General features: G+C 46.0%; 1 protein-coding gene across 4 annotated transcripts in view; it reads right to left on the reverse strand.

The window, feature by feature from the left end:
• Positions 1-2,289: 2,289 nt before the first annotated feature.
• LOC119433790 (glucosidase 2 subunit beta) overlaps positions 2,290-19,901 on the reverse strand; it is a 45,394-nt gene continuing 27,782 nt past the window's right edge. For 3 of the 4 annotated variants that reach the window (XM_049659381.1, XM_049659383.1, XM_037701050.2), the window contains exons 6-14: positions 19,739-19,868; positions 17,206-17,390; positions 16,665-16,754; positions 15,526-15,618; positions 11,261-11,438; positions 9,909-9,978; positions 6,517-6,681; positions 4,276-4,375; positions 2,290-2,853 (exon numbers count right to left, since the gene is read on the reverse strand). In XM_049659381.1, coding sequence (XP_049515338.1) covers positions 2,704-2,853; positions 4,276-4,375; positions 6,517-6,681; positions 9,909-9,978; positions 11,261-11,438; positions 15,526-15,618; positions 16,665-16,754; positions 17,206-17,390; positions 19,739-19,868 — 1,161 coding nt within the window. In that variant the 3' untranslated portion in view covers positions 2,290-2,703. The remainder of the gene's footprint in view (positions 2,854-4,275; positions 4,376-6,516; positions 6,682-9,908; positions 9,979-11,260; positions 11,439-15,525; positions 15,619-16,664; positions 16,755-17,205; positions 17,391-19,738; positions 19,869-19,901) is intronic. The other variant, XM_049659382.1, reaches the window with a different exon arrangement.

A 19,901-nucleotide genomic window follows, 5' to 3' on the forward strand; every position in this document is an offset into this window, starting at 1 on the left:
GGATAATACCGAGCCAATATTGCAGTAAACAAGCGAGTTCTACTTCGGGGCTGGTGTAAATTCACGATTACGCCACTGCCTAACGTTTACACCGGCAGCGAAGTAGAACACGCTTGTTTACTGCAATATTATATGCGTTAGTCTGGTTGAGCTCTGTGCCACCCGCTGGCTGCACCGTGCAGGGCGCTCACGTTTGCGTCACCGCCCATCCGGCAAAACGCCGTCCGCCTGCGTTTAGCGGAATACCGGACACGCTAAAACTCTCAATTGACTCTTTTTCGCGGAAACAAAACGACGTGTCTTGCGCTTTGTTGCGATAGGAATTACAAGGATATTAAAGGCGCGCTCGCGCCGTCGCTGCCGTGCTACGTAAAGTACCTGTATAAGAAAAGTACCGCCATCCTTTGATCAACGCCGCTTCGCTCTCTCCTGTTTCTCCGATTGGACGATGATAGCGCGCGCTTTGACTTCTTTATATTTTTTTCCGCCTCAGAGCCATGTTGAATGTACCTCTGCGCAGCCGCAATCTCCGGCAGCGGCGGCGGCGCACGCCCGGCCTGAAAGTTTCGACGTGGACTTTCTAGGGCCGCCACCGTAGACTTGCTTTCGCAAGCAAAAAATAAAGAAAAAAGCAAGCGCTTTAATTAGGAGAGGAGACGACGAAGGAAAGAGTAGATGGCGGTACTTTTCTTTTCAACGCGCGCGTTGTGACCGTGTATGCTCGCGGTCATAGAATGAACTCTGTTCACGTGTGTCGTGAGGCGATGAGACATCTTTTGACAGCTTAGTTACTAAGTTTGGTGCATTTTATGCTCCACATAAATTTAAGATTCTTTTTCCGTGCGATATTATACCTTGCTACCATTGTCAATGCTTTGCCATTCTGGCATAACTGCATCTAGCAATATACACATTGATCACTGGCCAAGAATTTTCAGAAATCGAAGTCCAGAAAATCCCGTCAACCATGCTATCAGATAGATTTTTATAATGTATGTAGGTGGCGCAGAAATACAGCGACGATTGTATAAGGCTTAGACAGATGCTGTGATCTAGACGATTTCGTTGCGCTTTTCCCTTGTTGTTTGGTTATAGTAGTGTGTTCCATTATAACAGACAGCTCAAGCATTGGCACTGTTCATCTTCCTTTGAAGATGAACTTTGGTTGAGGCTGATGATGGACCATGTTTGAAGATGAGCTTCAAAACATGGCTTTCAATGAAAGCGTCAACACACCCAGATGTCATGCAACAAACAAACGTTGAAGTTATCGAAGAAGTGTGGAGTGTCCATCTGCATTGAAAGTTCCGCTTTTCTTGCGATTGCCGTTACTCACAGCACATCGCAGCGACTGCCAGAAAAGAAACAACCTGTGTGTTGGCTCATTTTGGCAGCTCCAAAAGTGTCCTGTGTATTTCAAGCTGTAGTAGGCTGGAGCCCGTTATATTTCAATGGTGGGATGCAGGAAAATTGGGTAATCGTTGTTCAAAAGCATTTAAATGTAAGCATTTAAAAGTTTAACCATCACTGTAGCTCTGTGGCTATGACGGCATTCTGCTACTTTAAGCATGAGGTTGCTGGTTTGATTTCTTGGCCGCGGTGGCTGCATTCCGGTGGGAGTGGAATGCAAGAATATGTGTACTCATATGCATGCTAAAAGACATGCATGGCATAGATGGTCAAAATTATTGTGTCCAGGCAGCTGTGCAACTCCAACGGCATGTACTCGTCCATGGTGGCTGTTGAGGGTTCCTGCGATGAAAGGGAGTCTGTGGAAGGAGGGGGCTCCCCTGTTACCGCTGCTGCTAGAGCATGTCCACTGTGAGGATGAAGGCGGAGTGAAAACCTATGCAGCAGCAGCTGCTCTGACCAGGGGAGACACATAGGGGATTGAGGGTCTTGGTTTGGTGGATTGCGCAAGTTGTTCGCTAACTTTTATTCCAGTTAACACTCAGTTGTTAATGACTTTGTGCTGCCTCTCTTCTTCGACTTGTCCTTTCTTTTAAGCAACTTAAAAATAAAAATGCCCTTCTTGCATGGATTGGCTGCCACTCAGATCTGTATGGGTTGTACGGCACAAAAGTTGTCACGTCGCTTGCCCGGAGGAATGGTAAACTCCATGATTCATGGGCTGCTGGTCTTTCAGGCCTGCTTTCCAAGAAGTGTTCGCTTCTCGTGGTCTGTACTAATACTATTTGGCTCGCAATGCACTAACTTGTTCAGCAGCCCATTGAAGGCGTGCAGATTGAAAGAACTCGCGTAGGCCGAGCTTAAAAAAGAAGGCATTATCACGCTTTATTTTTTACGATAGGTAAAAAAAAAAAGCAAGAACATGAAGTATACAGGACAAAAGGTCAATGCTGGTTCAACAGCGAAAGACTTCCACCGGCTTGCAGGCAAAGGCGGTAGGGAAAGAAATAGGGGTTGGTACTGCCTTCCGACAAATGTACAGAAGGCCAGAAGAGAATCAGACAGGCAGCCATGAAACCGTTTCGCCAATCTCTTCACGAATTAAAACACCACGCTGTGCAGGTCACCGCAAACCACGTCACAACATCCCTGTGCGCATTGCATGTCTTTCCCTCCCTCCTTGGCTACATCCATGTGCATCCCCGCTAGTGAGATGTCTTTATTGGGCCCCGCTGGAATGATAGAACATGGATGCCCACCCCCAAGATTGTGGAACATGGCAATGAGGATCCGTTAGAGTTCTTCGTGGACATGCGACTCTGTAGGCGTGTCTGTTGGCACAGGGGCGCACGCCGCCGGAGTGCTGAAGTCGAAGTGGTATTCGCATCGGTTTGGCTCCGAGGCCGACGTCAGCTGGTTCTCCAGACCACAGTGAAGGTCAACCTGCGCAGGTGCATGACACACGCACAAGATACTTATTAAAAAACTGGTTAGAAACCATCAAAGGAGGATGATTGTCAAAGTCAAGTGATAGCTTCTCAGTAGACCTGCTGAGATATACTGTCGGAGACACTTTTTTGTTAGATCTTTGGTTGGTGCTATGAGGCGTGCGGGTGCTGTTTTGTTGCATTGCCTCCAAGATCGTCCCATGTTACAAACCACATTGAAACCGACACACATCATGCACTCGTATCATGATTGGTCCACTAATGATGAATACAAATGGAGGCGTCGATGCAACTTTTTCTGCTCTTTTTCGAGCAAGTGTGTTCCAACGACAGAGTGAAGGCCGCAAGCCGCGTGTTTCAATGAGAGATTGAGAGCAAATTTCGAGCCATGATCATTCTGCGAAGCAGTCGAAGCTGCTCCACGAAAACCGGCGCAGTGGAAAGTTTGCTGCTCATTGCGCTTGGCGACACCATGGTAGCCGTGGCTTTTGTGGTAATGATGGATGCCATGTACAGCTTGTTGTGGCACATGGCATTGTTACTGCTGCTCGACAGCATTGTTATTGCTGTTCAAGGTCCGTACTTCAAATTTCGTCGGCATCTGTGTATGACGAACCAGGTGCAGACAGCAGAAGGACATAGTAGTAACCAACCACCTATAGTGCTACAACATTGTCTGACCAACAATGCACATTTTTATGCCAGCAATCACCACTTGGTTGCATATAACATGCTCAAAAAAAAAAAAAAAAGAATGAACACAGCAACAATCCTACCAGATGTCTATAGAAGCAAAGTGAAAGACGTAGCATGGATGCAACGTCTAACTCTCTGATCATTCAAATATATTTTCCAGTTGTTTCTGTGCTAGCAAAAGAAAGAAAGGCCGCAGTAGACCAACAAACAATGTGATTGGCCAGCTGTAGTCCTGACAGCACTTCATTTATAGCCAAGGAAAAAATGCACCATGCAATGCACCTTGCTGACAAAAACATCAACGCAATGCTGCAATCAAAATGATGCAAATCTTGTTTGCATGAGGTAGCAGCAGTAGCGGAGCACATGAGCACAGCCTCGTCGCCTGTAGCTGTTTGCTGTCTGTGTCACAAGGCTGAAGGCGATGTATGATGCTTTTTGAGGGAAGAAGATTGACGAGAGGTGTGCGTACGGGAAAGAACGACACACACTATATAAATACATTCGTACCAATTGCATCACAGTCGCACATCCATTTCGGGGATTGACCAAGAATCGGCGCATACTCAGTGATCCAATTTGTCTATTAGTCGAGACAGCAGCCAGCACACATAGCGACCCAAGCTGTCTATATATCCACAAATATATCAGCGAGGAAACGACAAATGCCACACCTCAATGAAGAGGCAAAGAAAGCTTCGCTTTAAAATGCGCTACTCACCACGACAGATCTTGCAGGCCCGTTCCAGCAGGTCGCACCGCCGTCGTACTTCATCTGGCTGTACTTATTGTCATCTGGTCCATGCCAGCTGCCCCAGCGTCTGCACGTAAACAATTAGAAAAACATTGACTTAGGTGTCTACAAAACCAGCCTGCCATGTGGCCAAGAAGGCAATACCTCCAATTGCAGCTTTACAGGAATTAAGTAAGCAAGGAGGTGCGGCACAAATCTAGAAAAAAAATGGCCGTATGCATTAGTTTTAAGCTCCAAGCAACACTAATGCATGACAGCTTAAACCTTTTCAAAAGGGCAAATAGTAGAAGAAAAAGGCTTAACACTGCCAACCACAACAAAGCAGCTAACATGATTGGATTGGACTGGCTTCACTTTTGGATTGCACCTACTTATAGCCAGATGTTCAAACAAAATATTTTCTGCAGTGCCAGAGTTCCTTCTAGCAATCTTAGTAAACTCAATGCAATTTAACAAGTTTCTCCTATAGACCAGATTATTTTACCCTCTCATGCAGGCTGCGGGCATGCTCCAATACTCTTGACACCAGCCACCACCTCTCGGCGTGGACTGCGGGAATCGGCGGACTAGCGTGCTTATTTGTGCGTGGCGCTTGTTCGTGTCGTTGCTACTCACGGTGTGAGTAAGTAGCAAGCAGCTACTCATCAGGGCAACATTGTGCCGTCGTCGGCATTCCTGATAGGAATGTGGCGAGCACCAACTTTTAAAAATTCCTCTCGGTGTTACACTCTTAGTAACACTTGAAAGCGAAAGCCTCGTGCAAATTTAGTCATGCGTTGAGTTATACATTAAGTTACACATTAGGTTATAGATTACCAAATGATACCTTCTACTACATGTAAAACCCCGTGTGGCGCATACCCGCATATCTCCGACTTGGGTACGGAGCGAGGTATGCGCCACACGTCATCGGGTAGATGCATTTCCATGGGCCATGTGACATTTTTTTTTGCCATCCGTGGTGACGTCGGGTTTTTGACAAGGCCATTGCTAACTCTTTAAAGGACACCTCCGCATGAAACACATGAAAGTTTCGTCTTATATCGACTGGGGTTTTACATGCCAAAGCCACGATGTGATTATGATGTACGCCGTAGTGGATGGTTCTGGAAATTTCAACCACCTGTGGTTCCTTAACGTGCACCGACATTGCACAGTACACGGGCTTCTAGGATTTTGCCTTCATTGAAATGTGACTGCCGCGACCGGGATCGAATCAGCGTCTTCAGCAGCCAAACACCGTAACGACTGCAACAACGCGGCGGCGCCGAGCGATGAGCTTTCAAGAAATTATACGCTAGGAAACCAGATCATGATTATTGTTGCGTGGCAGAAGGCCTCCCCAAGATCGAGCAAGCGTGCTTTGGTCACGTACCACGTAGCCAATGAGGCTATTAGTGAAGCTTTCAGAGGCGGTTCAAAAGAAAACAAACAGTGCTTCGCGGCAATATTGTTACTTTCATCGCATTCTTCACTCTAACTTTACATGAGGTGTAAAACACATTTTGAAATGTCGAGGTACAAATGAAATCTAGTTTTATACCTTGCGAGTTTTACTTTTGTCAACATATAAAGCTTCGCCGTACACAACACAGTGTCATTCCCCTGCAAAGGCTCTGTGACAGCGCACAGCGACGTTACATGTAGCATGCTTATTGGGACTAATTATCTTGCACCATGGCAGGCACTTGCCAGAACCACTCAATCTAACAAAATATCTCGCTTTATGACTGCGCGGAAACCAATGAATAAGTCTTCTGCAAAAGAAAATGCATTGCCCTTATTGCGACCATGATACCGCAAAACTTTAGAAAAGTCGAGCGTGGCCACAATCCGACGCGTGTTCTACTGCGTCCATCATGCGTACATAATGCAGAAGTGAAATGAGCATGCACTTAACAATTTTATGCAACAACGATCCGCTTGAAGAACAATCATTGCCACCGCTCCTGCTTCCGCCAGTGCAGAGATTCGCGGTACCTATAGTACACAGCCAATGCTCGCACTGCGGCGCCACCGTCGCGAGAAAATGGTGGCTCCGGAGAACCGCTCTGAATTCTAGTCTATAGCAAGCACCTTTTCATACACCGAAGCAGTTTGTTCTGAGCAGGCTCAAAAATGATGCCCTACTGAAGCTATGCTACAGTTCAGCACAGAGGTATTCTTGTCAAATGAGGAGGAGAAAGCTAAAGAGAAGGAAGTGCTCACCCTAGGCCGGTCTCGGCGCCTCCGCCCTTGGGTGCCTGCGACGCCTGGTCAAATGGACACAGTTTGTATGTGTACTCCCGATCGGTGAACTCGAAGCACTGCTCACGTAGAGCTGCGTATGCGTCGTCGGGGCCGTAGTCTGTGTCGAGGGACTGCTCCAGTTTCCTGCATCATGACATAGTAACAAGCTCACGCACGCTTCACTTATGAATCCAGTAGACTTCTGTTAAGTCAAGTTCATTTTTAGGCTGATTCGATTCGGACTGAAGGTCACGGCTGGCGCCCCACACTTTTACGGGCCAAGACTTATTTCGATCCTGAAATTGGTCCTTGATGAATAAATTGTAGCTGACTGGTCACCACGCATGTTCCTGACCCCAATGGCAACCTTCAGAGCTGGAGTGTCAGTCTCGGTGGCTCTAGAGGGCAGTGAAAGTGTTACAGATGACATGCTATCTCCCACCAATTGCTCCGAACTTTGACCTGCCTTTGGCAGAGTTTATTGACAACAGCACCTTACAATGAACAGTTACCGTATTTACTTGATTCTAAAGCATACATTTAAATGAATGAGGAACCAAAACTGCGTAAGTGGCGTTGGCAACAGCCTACAGTCACGGGCAGCGGCATCACCACTGCCATTACAAAGTGGTGACTGAACAACTTTTCGTATAGGTTGGCGATGATAATGTGCCGCTTTCATTACAAGAGCTCAATCAAAACCAGATTATTTTACACTCCAGTGCCAGCCTACGGGTGTGCCACTATGCCATTTGCAATAGTTGTGGAGTCTTTAAAGAAGTGTGTAATATAGAACACAGTTGCGCGAAATCTCGCAAAAGTGATAGTATTTCCAACAGTTAGTGGCCAAAAGTACCTCTCTAGGTCATAGTTAAGCACCTTCAGAAAAACGTGCTCTGTCGCCATTTTGTGATGGCAATGATTCTGTGTCTAATTGCTCTGACGGCGGGCTGTTGCCAACGCCGCGAACGCAGTTTTGGTTTCGTATCGATGCCTGCCAACCTGGGGACTGCGAAAATCGGGAAACTCACCAGGGGGGGAGGGGGGGGGCATGTACTCTTTTTTTCGTGTCGTGCTTGCGATTTGCCTGGTCTACAAGATTAGATGCCATATCAAGCAAATGCAATGCGTCGAGAACGAGGTTGCTCATTTTTTGATCAGTAGCCTCTCCTCTAAGTGCTTTCATGCACAACAGTTTGCTTTCAGCTCGCCTGCATTTCTCTACATAGTAGGTTGCCACAACAGGGTAAAGCTGCGATGAGGTGTCATTGCTGCCGTCAACTGCAAGTGTGAAAACACGGCAATTCAGGCTTTCCACCATTACACTTAGCACCTCTGCAGCCATTTCACCGACAATGGCAGTTGTCTTGGTTCTGCCGCATCCGTAGCACTTCGCATTCTTGCACTTTGGGAACATCTTGCGCAGAAGTGGCCCAACATGCTCACTCCAGCTCAGCGGCAAATTGTGCTCGATGAGAAATCCAGTGAAAAGGCACTCCGAGCACATGCACAACCCTGTCTTCATTACTGTTGCCAAAGAAGTTGCTCACGGCCCTCTGCTTCTCAGCAGCACGAAGGAAGCTTTGGTGCTTCATCCTCATCATCATCAGCTTATTTTTTGTCTACTGCAGGAAGAAGGCCTCTCCCTGTGATCTCCAGTTACCCCTGTCTTGCGCTAGCTGATTCCATTTCATCACGCCACCTAGTTTTCAGTTATCTACCCTATGTATAACATGGCGGCCCAGCTCCACTTCTTTCTCTTAATCTCAATTAGAATCCCGCTGTCTTCCTGTCTCTTAACGTTAAGCCTAACATTTTTCATTCCACTGCTCTTTGTGCTGACCATAGCCTGTCTTGAGCTTCTTTAGTGCTTAGTAGTCGCCAAATGCAGTTTTATGTCTCCTTTACCGCTGTGGGCCACCCTCAAGTCGTGCAAAATTCGAACTGTTCGCCTTTCCTGGATGACACGTAACACTGGATTCTGACATGCAAGACTTCAAGAAACACTGTAAATACATCTTGGGCTTCGACGACGTCAAGATGTCAAGCGAGCTGTGAAAAGCAAAATGTTACCACACGCACTCTGCAATGTATTATTTCGATCAGAGGCGAACTGAGCTCTGCACTCAAACTGCTTGGATTCCCATCTGACTTCAGCTAGCTACCTAGCTTGCGATGGTAATCATGATGTGGCTGTGGTGCATGACGTGGTGTTTTCTTTATTTTTTTTTGAAAAGCAGCTTGGGGCAGTTTATTGGGAGATTTATGGGCATGCCTATACAATTGGGAGGCTAGGTCAGAAATCAGGAGTCTCCCGGGTAAATCGGATGAGTTGGCAGATATGCGTATCCGGTTTAACACGCAGGCAATTTTCGGATCCATTTTCTTGGAACAAATGTGCACATTAGATTCGGGTAAATACAGTAATAGACTTACAGGAATCACAGAGTCAAGGGAGTCTGAAGATATGCTATGCAGGTCATCATGGAGAGTTTCAACTAAGCTGATGCTCATTTGAATTTTATTACGATAGCAATTATATGGACACTTCCACCGGATTTCTGCCGTCGGCGTCGTCGGCGCCGTGAGGTTCCGTATAGATAAAATCTTCGCCGCGCGCCGTATGCCCGAGCGGAAGCGTGCGGGGACGCACGCTGTCACGGAGAGCGAACGCACTCAATCTTCCATGCGCAAGCAAGGAAGCGGGAAGCGAGCGCCGGAGGGAGCGGGGAGGGGGGGCGCATTTCTACTCTGCCAACAACCGCGCTCGTCGCTCGATCGCCCCGTCTCTTATCTCCACACGGCTCTGACCTTTATGCGCTGTGCATTCGCCGCTCAGTTTCCGTTGAAGCGATAGACCGCACGTACCTTCGCCCGCTGCGGCGTATATGCGCTTGCTGCCAGCGTTTTGACCGTCGTTGTCTGCAGTCATTCAGTGTGATCTATTCATGTTTGTTTGTGCGCGCTCACACCACAGTTAGTAATAGTCGGGCCACATTTTCCAACGCGTGCTACACATGCAATGCTGCCCGGATCGGCAGTGCAGCGCTACAGGTGTGTCCCTTCGCACGCGCTGCCCACGGGCAGCGCTTCTCATCAACACCACCGTTTCACACGCGCCTTCTCGTGGTCATCGAGTCTCTCTTCATGTCGGTCTACTTACGCCGCAGCACACCTGCTTACTTAATCAGCTCATGTTTACTACAATTCATATTGCTACCAAAGCCGCTCACCTGACTTCGTATGACATTGCTGTGTTGCTATCGCATGCATTGCTTCGCCCTTAGGGCGAAACTGACATTTTTTTCTCCATGACTGCACTACAACGATGGTCTAGCAATCGATCGGTAATGTCTTGTTTTTACACGTACCTGATTTCAGACTCGAGGTTCCTGACCTTGGTGTCAGCTTCAGTGAACTCGTCTCGTGCTTTCTTGGCAGCTGCATAAAAGAAATTCCAATGTTAAAAATGTTTTAGCACACAAAAAAGAAGGAAAAAAAAGAAAACTGTTGCATCGTTGCATACTAGACTCGCAATTTGCATTTATCTTCATAAACTGAGCTTGTCCACCCATTTCCATGTAAAGTATATTACCTCAACAATCAAGCTCTTAACTGTTAGTGACAGCTTCAGAGTAGCTGTCGTGAACTTCCTTAGCAAAAGAGTGCCACACAGCAGTACTAGAATGGCAGTTCTTGAATAATCTGCAGGAGACGGCCAAGAAAACTAATTCGTAGGTTTGAGTTGAATTAAGGAAAAACATAACCAGGTACAAGACAAACCAGGTATAAGACAGGCATCATAAATCAAAAGGAAAAAGGCGAGAGCTTAGCAGACCTTAGAATTGCATCAGGAAGCCCCAAGCATCCTAAGACTGCCATCTGAGAACCAGCAGTGCAGACTTTCAAGCGGTGTAAAAAAGGTCAAGGCAAACGCAAGACACTCTTGACTGCTGCAATACTACAACCCTAGAGACTACAACTAGACCTTTAAAAGACAGCAGACTTAAAATTAGTGAATCAAGAAACTTGTAGACTTACAAGACTGAAGCCTGGACTGTTGCGCATCCTGTGTCGCGTATCTGCTGCACAGTTCTAACGTCAATGTTCTGCTACACAATTTAGCCGAAATTTGCAACCTAGTACTTGAATATGCAGGTGTGCATGCTTCTTGAGCAGGCTAGCATACTACCAGTAATGTTGCAACAACAAAACAATTAACATGCTTACCTTGTAGTGCCTCATGTAGCCGCAATATGCCACATTCATAACTTGACGACCACTCAAAAAGTTACTGTACAGTTAAACCTCAACAATGACAAACTTCAACATAAGGGAATCCGATGTAATGAAGTACAGTAGAACTTCATTGATACGGTCCCATTACATACGATTTCTCGCTCATTTTTGGAGCTTTCTTCACTGCTGCGTTTTCCTGGCTGTTACGTTTTTTTTCTCGGTCTGGTGGAAAACGTATGAACGGTGTTCCACTGCACTGAGATTAAACTGTACCAGATGGCAAGGAAAGTATAAGGCCCTTGGTACATTTCCTTCATTTCATTTTTCAACAGCATTGAATATCATGCCTTTTTCGAGTTGAGAATGTGGCACAGTGCGTAAAAATATGCCATAAATGACAGGGTTACAACATTCACCTTGACTTGCCATGTGTACATGCTGTGCTGATTAGCGGTACTGACCGAGAGATGGTCACAATACCTACCTTCCATGAGTGCCTTGGTCTCCTCGTCATACTCGGTGGTGTCTGTAGTGGATGATTCTGTGGAGACGTCTTCGTCCTCCTTGGGTGGAAACTTGGGTGGTTCCACCTCGTCGTCTTCATCGTCTCCTTCGTCCACGTTGTCTTCGGGAGGGTCCTCTTCCTCATCCTCCTCTTCCTCCTGTACAGGCATGGAGCACAAATGTAAAATATGCTCAAATACAGATCGGAATATTATACACTGTATTTACCCAATTCTTACAAACCTCAAACCTAGAGCGCTCCTAATCACTGACAAATGACAAGTCAAGAATGCAGTGGCAAGTGTTTCTCAATGGAAACACATGTAACATGCGCCCATGAATCACCTCGTCTGTAATCTCTCACACCTTTCTTATCCCTTGTACCCATGTGTTTGCCTTCGCTTTTCTAACACACTTCCTTGTCATGAAACACCTCCCTCACTCTACTGGGGGTGCTTTTCGCGAGTCAGGTGTGAGTGATAAGTCTGAAGGAATCAGTTGATCCCATTCACTTTTCTGGCACATCTTGACAGTGGCAAGCACATCCGTAGAAAAAAAAGAAGGCTCGGCGGTTGTTGTCAAGGAGGTGCTGTATTTGCAATACGCAGTTAACATTTACCACGAATATAACATGAGGAGGAAATTTCGGTCCCTTAAAAAAAAAAGCACGAGTGCCGATATCTGTCACTGTACAAGAATGGCATCATCCTCCATGACACCCACCAAGGTTACCGGACAAACAGCACTTCAGAAATGCTTGATACAATCGAACATGGCAAACCCTTTCAGTGCTTTTACGGATTACGCAGTGACGCACCTAGTGACTTTGAAGACGGTTCGTTCGATGCGCTTGCACTACAGTGCTGACTGTGCTGTTCAAGGCTACAATTAATATGCCATAACCACAATGATGTGGAACTAACAGCATCCTAAATCAGATAAAAGATGGGGCAAAATGTGCAGTGGCAACTCTCAGCTTGATGCTCTTGTGCGAGGACAAGTGGTAGCGGCTACGGAGAGCAGAGCGAGCAGGAGAAAAAAAAAAGCGACAATTTATTTGTGTCACAAAACGTAAGAGCCGGGAAACGCTAGAGCCGAGAAATGGGAAAAATTGAGGAATGAGAGTAGTGTTGAACTGCACACAATTTTAATTCTTACGTGTGAAAAGAAGTCGTAGTTTCACCCGAAAGCCGAAGCATCGATTGCGATAGCAAATTAGTACACAGGTATACAATGTAAGGATAGTAGTTTTATCGTCCGTATAAACTTGTAAACATTTGCTTATTAACTAAATAAGCATGGTGTCAGCGCCCACAGGCAAACATGAACACATCACACTCAATGAGCGCGGACACGCGCTGTCAAACGCTGGCATGAGGAAGCGCCACTGCAGCAGCGAGCGAAGTGACTTTCATGCTGTTGTCTATCGCTTCAACGCAAACTGAGCGCCGAGAACACAGCACGCACAAAGCTACGAGCCGCCGACACACCTACACTGCCTAGACTCTGCCCTCAACACAATGGTCGGGGCCCCTAGTCCAGGGCTCCGCTGGCTCTTGCCACCCCATCGGATACTAAAGACAGAGGATGCCGCTGCCTGGCGTAGGCTCCAGACAGGCACTTACACGAACCTACACATGTTGCATCGCATGCACCTCACAGCCTACAGGGACGAATGCCCGTGGTGGGGGGCCACACCAACCCTATACCACATTAAGTGGGAGTGCACACTACATAACATAGAACACCACGACACGAACACCACGAGGGTAGCAATGGGACGCACTTGATGCTAGAGCACAACGCCGCTCGCTATCCCTCCCTCACCGGTGCCTTGAGCGCAATGGAAGAAGGTGCGCTCCCTCCCTGCTTTTCTTTATTGTGCACGCGAGATTTAGACGCGGTCGTTGGCTCCCCTCGTACGCTCCACTCGCACGTACAGCATACGGCGTGGCGACGGCGTTATTGCCCTTGGATTTTACACGAAACATCTATGCGCCAAAACTAATTTTAGGGTCCCAACGCGTCATAGACACCATCTGTAGATAGCAAATACGGATCTCAAAGGCCATACTTTTGCTGGCAGAAACCGAAAATACGTCCATAGGTGTCGCCCCCGGCTATTTGGGCGGCCAATGCCATTGGCAAACCACCAAGCCAAGCGACATGAAAAGTCAAAATGCCCGCTTGGGCCAGCGCAGGGTGGCAGTTCGCAACGTATGATGCGGGAAAGGTCCCACAGTTGCGACGCAACAGCGGGGTTACCAATGCACTAGGTTCTATGGGAGCTGTGCCGGGACCGGCCGAAAACTACGTAACAGCTGGGAAAACACAGCACCCGGGAACATAACAGTGGGGTTCTACTGTATAATGCAAGACACATTCTGAGACCACAAATTAAAAAATGAAAAGAAAACGGAGATAAAGAGAGAAAACTGTTACATTTGTGTGAATACGGTACTACTATTTGCGCACAAGGTCCGTGAAATCGTTCTCGAAACCCCTTTTTTCAAACGACTCATATTGTTCGGTGAGCTGTATTCTTGGAGATTTTGGCCATTCGTCATTCAAGCTCATTATTGCTGAACAGCTAGGGCTCCTCCTCCTGGACCTCATGCCGGTGTCATTTCTAGGGGAACTATTTTTATAAGTGTGGAGGGATAAATGGTAGGCACATCGTGCTTTTTCGGGAGGAGCTGCTCCTGAATTGTCACTGACCAGTTTTTTGCATTTTAAGTGACAAGATAACATGCACCCAAATCTAATTGTGCACCCCATTTTTCATGACAAAAGAAGTGCCACCATTCAGGTTGTCGCCCATAACCTTGCTTTCATTGACAAGCCAACTTGGCGGCCTTTTGAGCGCAGTTCAGCTACTGCAAAGGATCTTTGTTGAACTGGCATCAAACCAACTTTGACAGCAACTTCATGACAAAATGTAGATAAGCCTAGCGGATTAACCAGTGTTGCAGTGATATTACTTGCTGCTGACCAGCTTGGAGGTGAGCAACTGTCATGTCGAGTTCGCTACTATAATATGTCCGCATCAGTAGATCTACCTCACTGCCAATCGGGCCTGAGATCATGTGCATGAGCTAGAAGAATGATGATTGTTGAAGCTGTAGCAGGATTTTTTTTCTCGAGGGGGGGTCCAGTTTCTATGGGCTTTTAAGAACTATGTGCGCGCAAATGTTACATGCACCCAACTTTATAACAAGTGTAACATGCCTTTGATTACTGTAATCACAAATAACATGAAGCCAAAAGAGTTTATCTTTGCAGAATGAAAAATTTGCACTTAATGTCCATCATCGTTAATCTCAAAACAGGTTTTCATCATGCAGTCCTCCATACAATCCACAGTGTTAGATATTTCAAATTTATTTTTATGACTCCGCAAACATTACAAATGAGGTGGCAGCCCATGCCTAGACTAACCGCTTTGCCAGTTTGCCCTACGACGCTTGCAAGTCTTCGGAGTGCTGGGAACATGTGACGTGACTGTTGCCACTACCTAAGCATGTAAAATAACCTGTCTTGATGAGCTCTCCCAAATAAATCTTGAAAGCCATGCATCGTCGTCACCATCCTACGCCAAAACTTGTGCCATCACCTCATGAGAACAATGATGATCTGGCAGCAGGCTAATGCTAATCCCACAAATGCACTTTCGGTTTCATGTCCTACTGTAACATGCAGGCAATTTCCAAACCAGTTTACTTTGAAAAAAGATACACATCTGAATCTGGTAAACATGGTTGCCATTCATTATGAGCTGTTATTTTCACTTCTAAATTTGCTGAAAATCTGTTTTCCACAAAGCATAACGTGCCGTTGATGCATTCACGGTCCCATAAATGCCACCACCTTTCATACATTGCAACTATTGGGGTCACAATTAGGGCCATCGTTGAAGTTGGAAGCGTACGTGCTGGCTAATGAAGTTAGAATTGTACAGTGAAGAATCCTGATGGCCAACAAGACCATCAGGATTGAAATAACAAAAGCTAGGGCCCACAGAAATGCATGGGCACCGGCTGGGACCTTCGTTCAAGATTCAACATTAACTCAAAAATGAATCAACTGAGGCCTAATTATTGGAAGTCCACTGTACAAACCAAATCTGCATAACTATAAGGTTATACGAAACTTGTTGCACCTAATTGGAAACTACCGAGAAAATAATCCGAAATTAATTCTACCCAAAATGGCTGCCAATGAAAGTAACCGAGATGGTGTGGATACCTTGTACGGAGGCATCGGCGTGGTGGCAGTAGCCAGTTGCTCCTCCACAGATGGTGGCAGTGGTGGCGGTGCTGTCTCTGGGGCAGGAGGCATCTGTAGAGAATTAGTATTAGAAATCATCGGTTACAGCATCCCAGAGGAACACACAGGCTATGAGAAATGCTGTAGTGGGGGGGGGGGGGGTCCAGATGAGCTTTCTTTACCCCATGGTTTCTTTAACATACACCTAAATCTAGCCGCTGAACACCCCAACAAGTGTATGAGGAAAGGCCTTGAAAGTGTTCACTCAAATCGCATACTTGCACAGTCGAGCCTTGATATAACAAATTACTGGTCATACCGAAGTACTATATCTAAAACGTTTCTCACTGATAGTAACATGTAATGAATACTGTATTTGTGCAACTAACACGCACGTTCGGAACAGCCGATTTTTTTCGTATTGTGAGCAATGTATTTCGGCCGGGGAATGTTACGAATTCGTATCACACCGAAATTCGTACCAGCCGGGTTCGTATCACCGGGGTTTTACTGTAGTAACCTCAATTTAATGAAGTCCAATACAACAAGCTTTTCTAATTTCTCAATCTCAGTACCACATATCTATCTTTCAATTTAGTGAATTATGGTATTGTAATGTTCCCTTGATTATAGCATGCACTCGAACTTTCATAAAATTATACATGCAATGCCATTGATGGTTCACTCGTCAATTTTCACGGTAAAAGACAGAGTAATGGCAATTTCTTTTCACTTGAAAGAAGAAAATTTGTTGCATGCGAGGTACAGTTGACGAGGCATCACTCATGGTTCACTCATGGTTCACACAATGGGCACAAAGCCACCGCAACTCCCACAGCTACAGCAATGTGTGGACTGGACCATAAAAATTTCTAATGCCAATGATGATAGGTTGTCACTATTGCAGTTCTGGTTTCGTACTCGAATCTGACATGGATTTCATCTTTTAGTAATTTCGGTCCACAGTTTTGATCCTGTCAATGACTTAGCCAAATAGTGCACATTGAAAGTGATCACCGACTCTCTTGATCACTGAAAATGAAGCACCGAACACAGTCAAAACTGTGAGATACATATCCCGTAGTGTCATATAGTAACCTTTCAGTCCCCCAACTGACCTTGCTCGTGCTGTAGATGGGCTTCATGATCATCCAGCCTGTGGTTGAAAACTCCTCCAGGCCCATCTCATCTTTCATGTGCAAGAAGAACTGTGAGGGTGGGAGGGGGAGTGAGGGAAAGGTAATACAGCAGAGGCAAACACCAGCCAAGTAAGTGTATGAACATTCAACCGCGTCGAGCTCATGCAGCCTACAGCTAGTGTGTGATTTCGTCCCGTGGCATTGTCCATGTATGTTTGTGAGCAATTGGGATGATGTGAACAGGAAATATGCTGGTGTGCTGTGCTTTGGCTGACATGCAACAGGAGTTATCAGAAGTCTCTGTTATATTTCTGCGTGAAGACTTTATCCCATGCGGTTTAATTAGGATGATAATCACAAATTAACAGCACAAGAATTTTTTGGGGAGTCAACTTTGGTCACTGCAAGGTCATGTACAGTGACGACAGAAGCATAGATGTGCGCCAAGATTATTACAAAGCTGGTGTAACATCATAAAAGAACTAGAAAGTAATTTTAGGTGCCTGTTGTCAACAGTTACCTTGGCCTCCTCCACAGACACGGTGCCGTCCCTGTTCTGGTCAAAGATGTTGTTCTTCTGCAGCTCCTCGACAGTAAGCATGCCGTTGCCATCCAGGTCCAGTTCGCCAAAGGCCTCGCGCGCATTCGCTTTCTCCTCTTCCTGGTGGCGCTGCATCTCCAGTTCCTCCTGTTCCCGTTTGCGCTCTGCAGCAGCATTGCAAATGACCACGCACAATGCTTCCTATGTAAGATTTGCACACTCGAGTTTACTGACTTAAGAAAAGTTTCACCACAGACTGACAAGTTTACTGACAGAGGCAGCAAGAACACTGAGGAATACTGAACAAAAGAGTTTATAGTGGGTCATCAGTGGTTTGATCTGTGCAGCGGTCACAGTGCCATATGTGATGTCAGCAGGTAGCCATAAACCCGACTTGTGTGAAACTTGACACTCTTGTGATCATTACGGTAGAGCCATAGTAAAGAAAAGAGGGAAGTGAACGAGAGCAGTGAAAGAGGAGCGCAAGCCATAATAACAGAAGAAGAGGCTTTGTGTGTCCTGCTCTATACTAATCTGTCTTGGGCTACATTATTGACTGCTGAAGTGGATGACGATTTCGTAACTTCTCGCTCAGCAAACTGCACTTTCATAGCCTTACCTTCCTGGCTGTTTCTCACAGCAGTGACTTTCGACAAACACAAAGGCCGTACCTTTGCTGAAAACACCTCAACACTCTGAATGAGAGGGAAATCTCCAAAAACATTAAACGCAAGTTCGACTGTCAAACACAAGCATAAGTTCAGTGCCTCGAAGATGAATATGAAAGGACGTGAAAATCCTTATTTCTTTTAAGGGTGCTGAGAAATTTGTTGATGGCAAGGGAGTGAAACAAAAAGGAGAGGGAGGGTAGGTTGCTAGATAATGTCTTCTAATTGGTCTTTGTGAATTCCTTGGCTTTTGCATGTTTTCCTCCCAACCACAAGGGCCAAATTCACAGGCCTGAAAAAATGTGGCAATATTAAGGGACACACTTTGCAAGAGGCCATAGCAGACTTTCAAGTTGACATCCTGAAAAAAAAAGGGGGGGGGGAGAGGGAGAGTAAACTGAGGCTGGTTCCCACATAAATCAGGCCATTTTTCTTTTGAGAGCACTATTTTTGAGGTAGAAATGCAATCTCTTTAAAGATCTTGGCTGGTATATAGCTTTTGAGGCAACAAGCAGAATTCTGCAATTTACCCATTTCTCACGGTTTTATTCCTTGCAATCACATATTAGAGCAAAGCTCTTAATGGCCTGTACCTGCGGCGAGCGTCGGCGGCGCAACCAAGTGAACGAGCACAACAGCGAAAGATGAAAGAGAAAAGCGTAGTGCCGACGATCACTACGAGATGGCGCCAGAGTACCACCCCGTCATTAGTTCACTTTACCTTTCTTCGGTCACTGCATTTTATCGGCTAACAAAAGTTAAACGTTATCTGACAACATGCGACGTGCCTCGAAGTTACTCAAATGTTATAGATAATTCTATCCGTTGGCTGTTGTCACGAAAGCTTTTTGTAATCTGATTGTATGCACGACGCGAATTGTGTAGTGCTTTCTGGAAGCCACGCAGGTACCAGCTATTACTCTGGAACTTTCAACGAGCCATGCATAAAAGCCGACGACTCTGCTCGCTGCTATCGTTGCGCTTGAGTGTTACTTGCTTTGCAATGCTTCGCTTTGTCTGCAACGTGCCACACGAGACAGACTGTCCGCGCCAGCCAATAAATTGCGAAATGAAAACACGTATAGAGCTGTGCTCAAACTTTGCATTAGGGAGTATTCTACAGTCGAACCTACTTATAACAATATTCAAGTGCCACGAGAATTCTATTGTTATTGCCTATAATTGTTGTATTACCTATAATTGTTGTAATGTTGTATAACCAGGCTGCATGAGAAAAATAAAAATAAGGGGTTGGCAGAGCTGTAGTGAGAAAATTATAATGGCGGGGAGGCCAGTGCCCCTTCCCACCACCTTCCTTCATCTGGCTGCTGATTGTGTTGACTCGTTTAACTATTTAACTTTGCTTCCTGTGCGCTCGAATAGTGTGTCGTGCAACAGAGGACAAAAGAGAAGAATGTGCAACTGAGCTATTATGAATTATAAAAAGGAAGTCGGGACATTTGGCTGCCCCCAACTGCATCAAGTTGAGACTTTTACTCAAAAGCCAGACTGTGCCGCTACATCCAGGATGGTTGGCAACCTTAATCTTTATCGATAAATAACTAGGCTCCAGCAGGTGCCATAAGAACTCGTGACATGGCAAGAGTTGGTGTAGAAACTTCGTGGGGCTGATGCTACTTTAGTTCGTGTATTTTCTGGCTCACTAATCCTCTTCGCATGGTGAAAGTGGCCTTTCTGGTTATTGTAGAAGGAAAATTTACTAACACGGCTGAAATCATTATTTTTGGTGTCCCTTTAAGTAGCCATAGCGCAAAACACGGTTCACTTACAAAATTATGTCCTTGCCAAGATTGCCAATCTCACTGTAGCCTTGTGTGACTCACCGGAATCTGCGTCCTTGTACTTCTGAAGGGCTTGGGTTTCAGCTTCCATTGCCTGAGTTTTGACAGCTTCAAGGGCGTCACGTGACTTGCGTGCTTCCTCCACACTCCCCCGCAGCTCCTCAAGCTTGTTCTGCAGATTAGAAGAGTTTAAAGCACGAGTGAT

Source organism: Dermacentor silvarum, chromosome 11 (assembly GCF_013339745.2).
Source record: "Dermacentor silvarum isolate Dsil-2018 chromosome 11, BIME_Dsil_1.4, whole genome shotgun sequence".
Taxonomy (NCBI): domain Eukaryota; kingdom Metazoa; phylum Arthropoda; class Arachnida; order Ixodida; family Ixodidae; genus Dermacentor; species Dermacentor silvarum.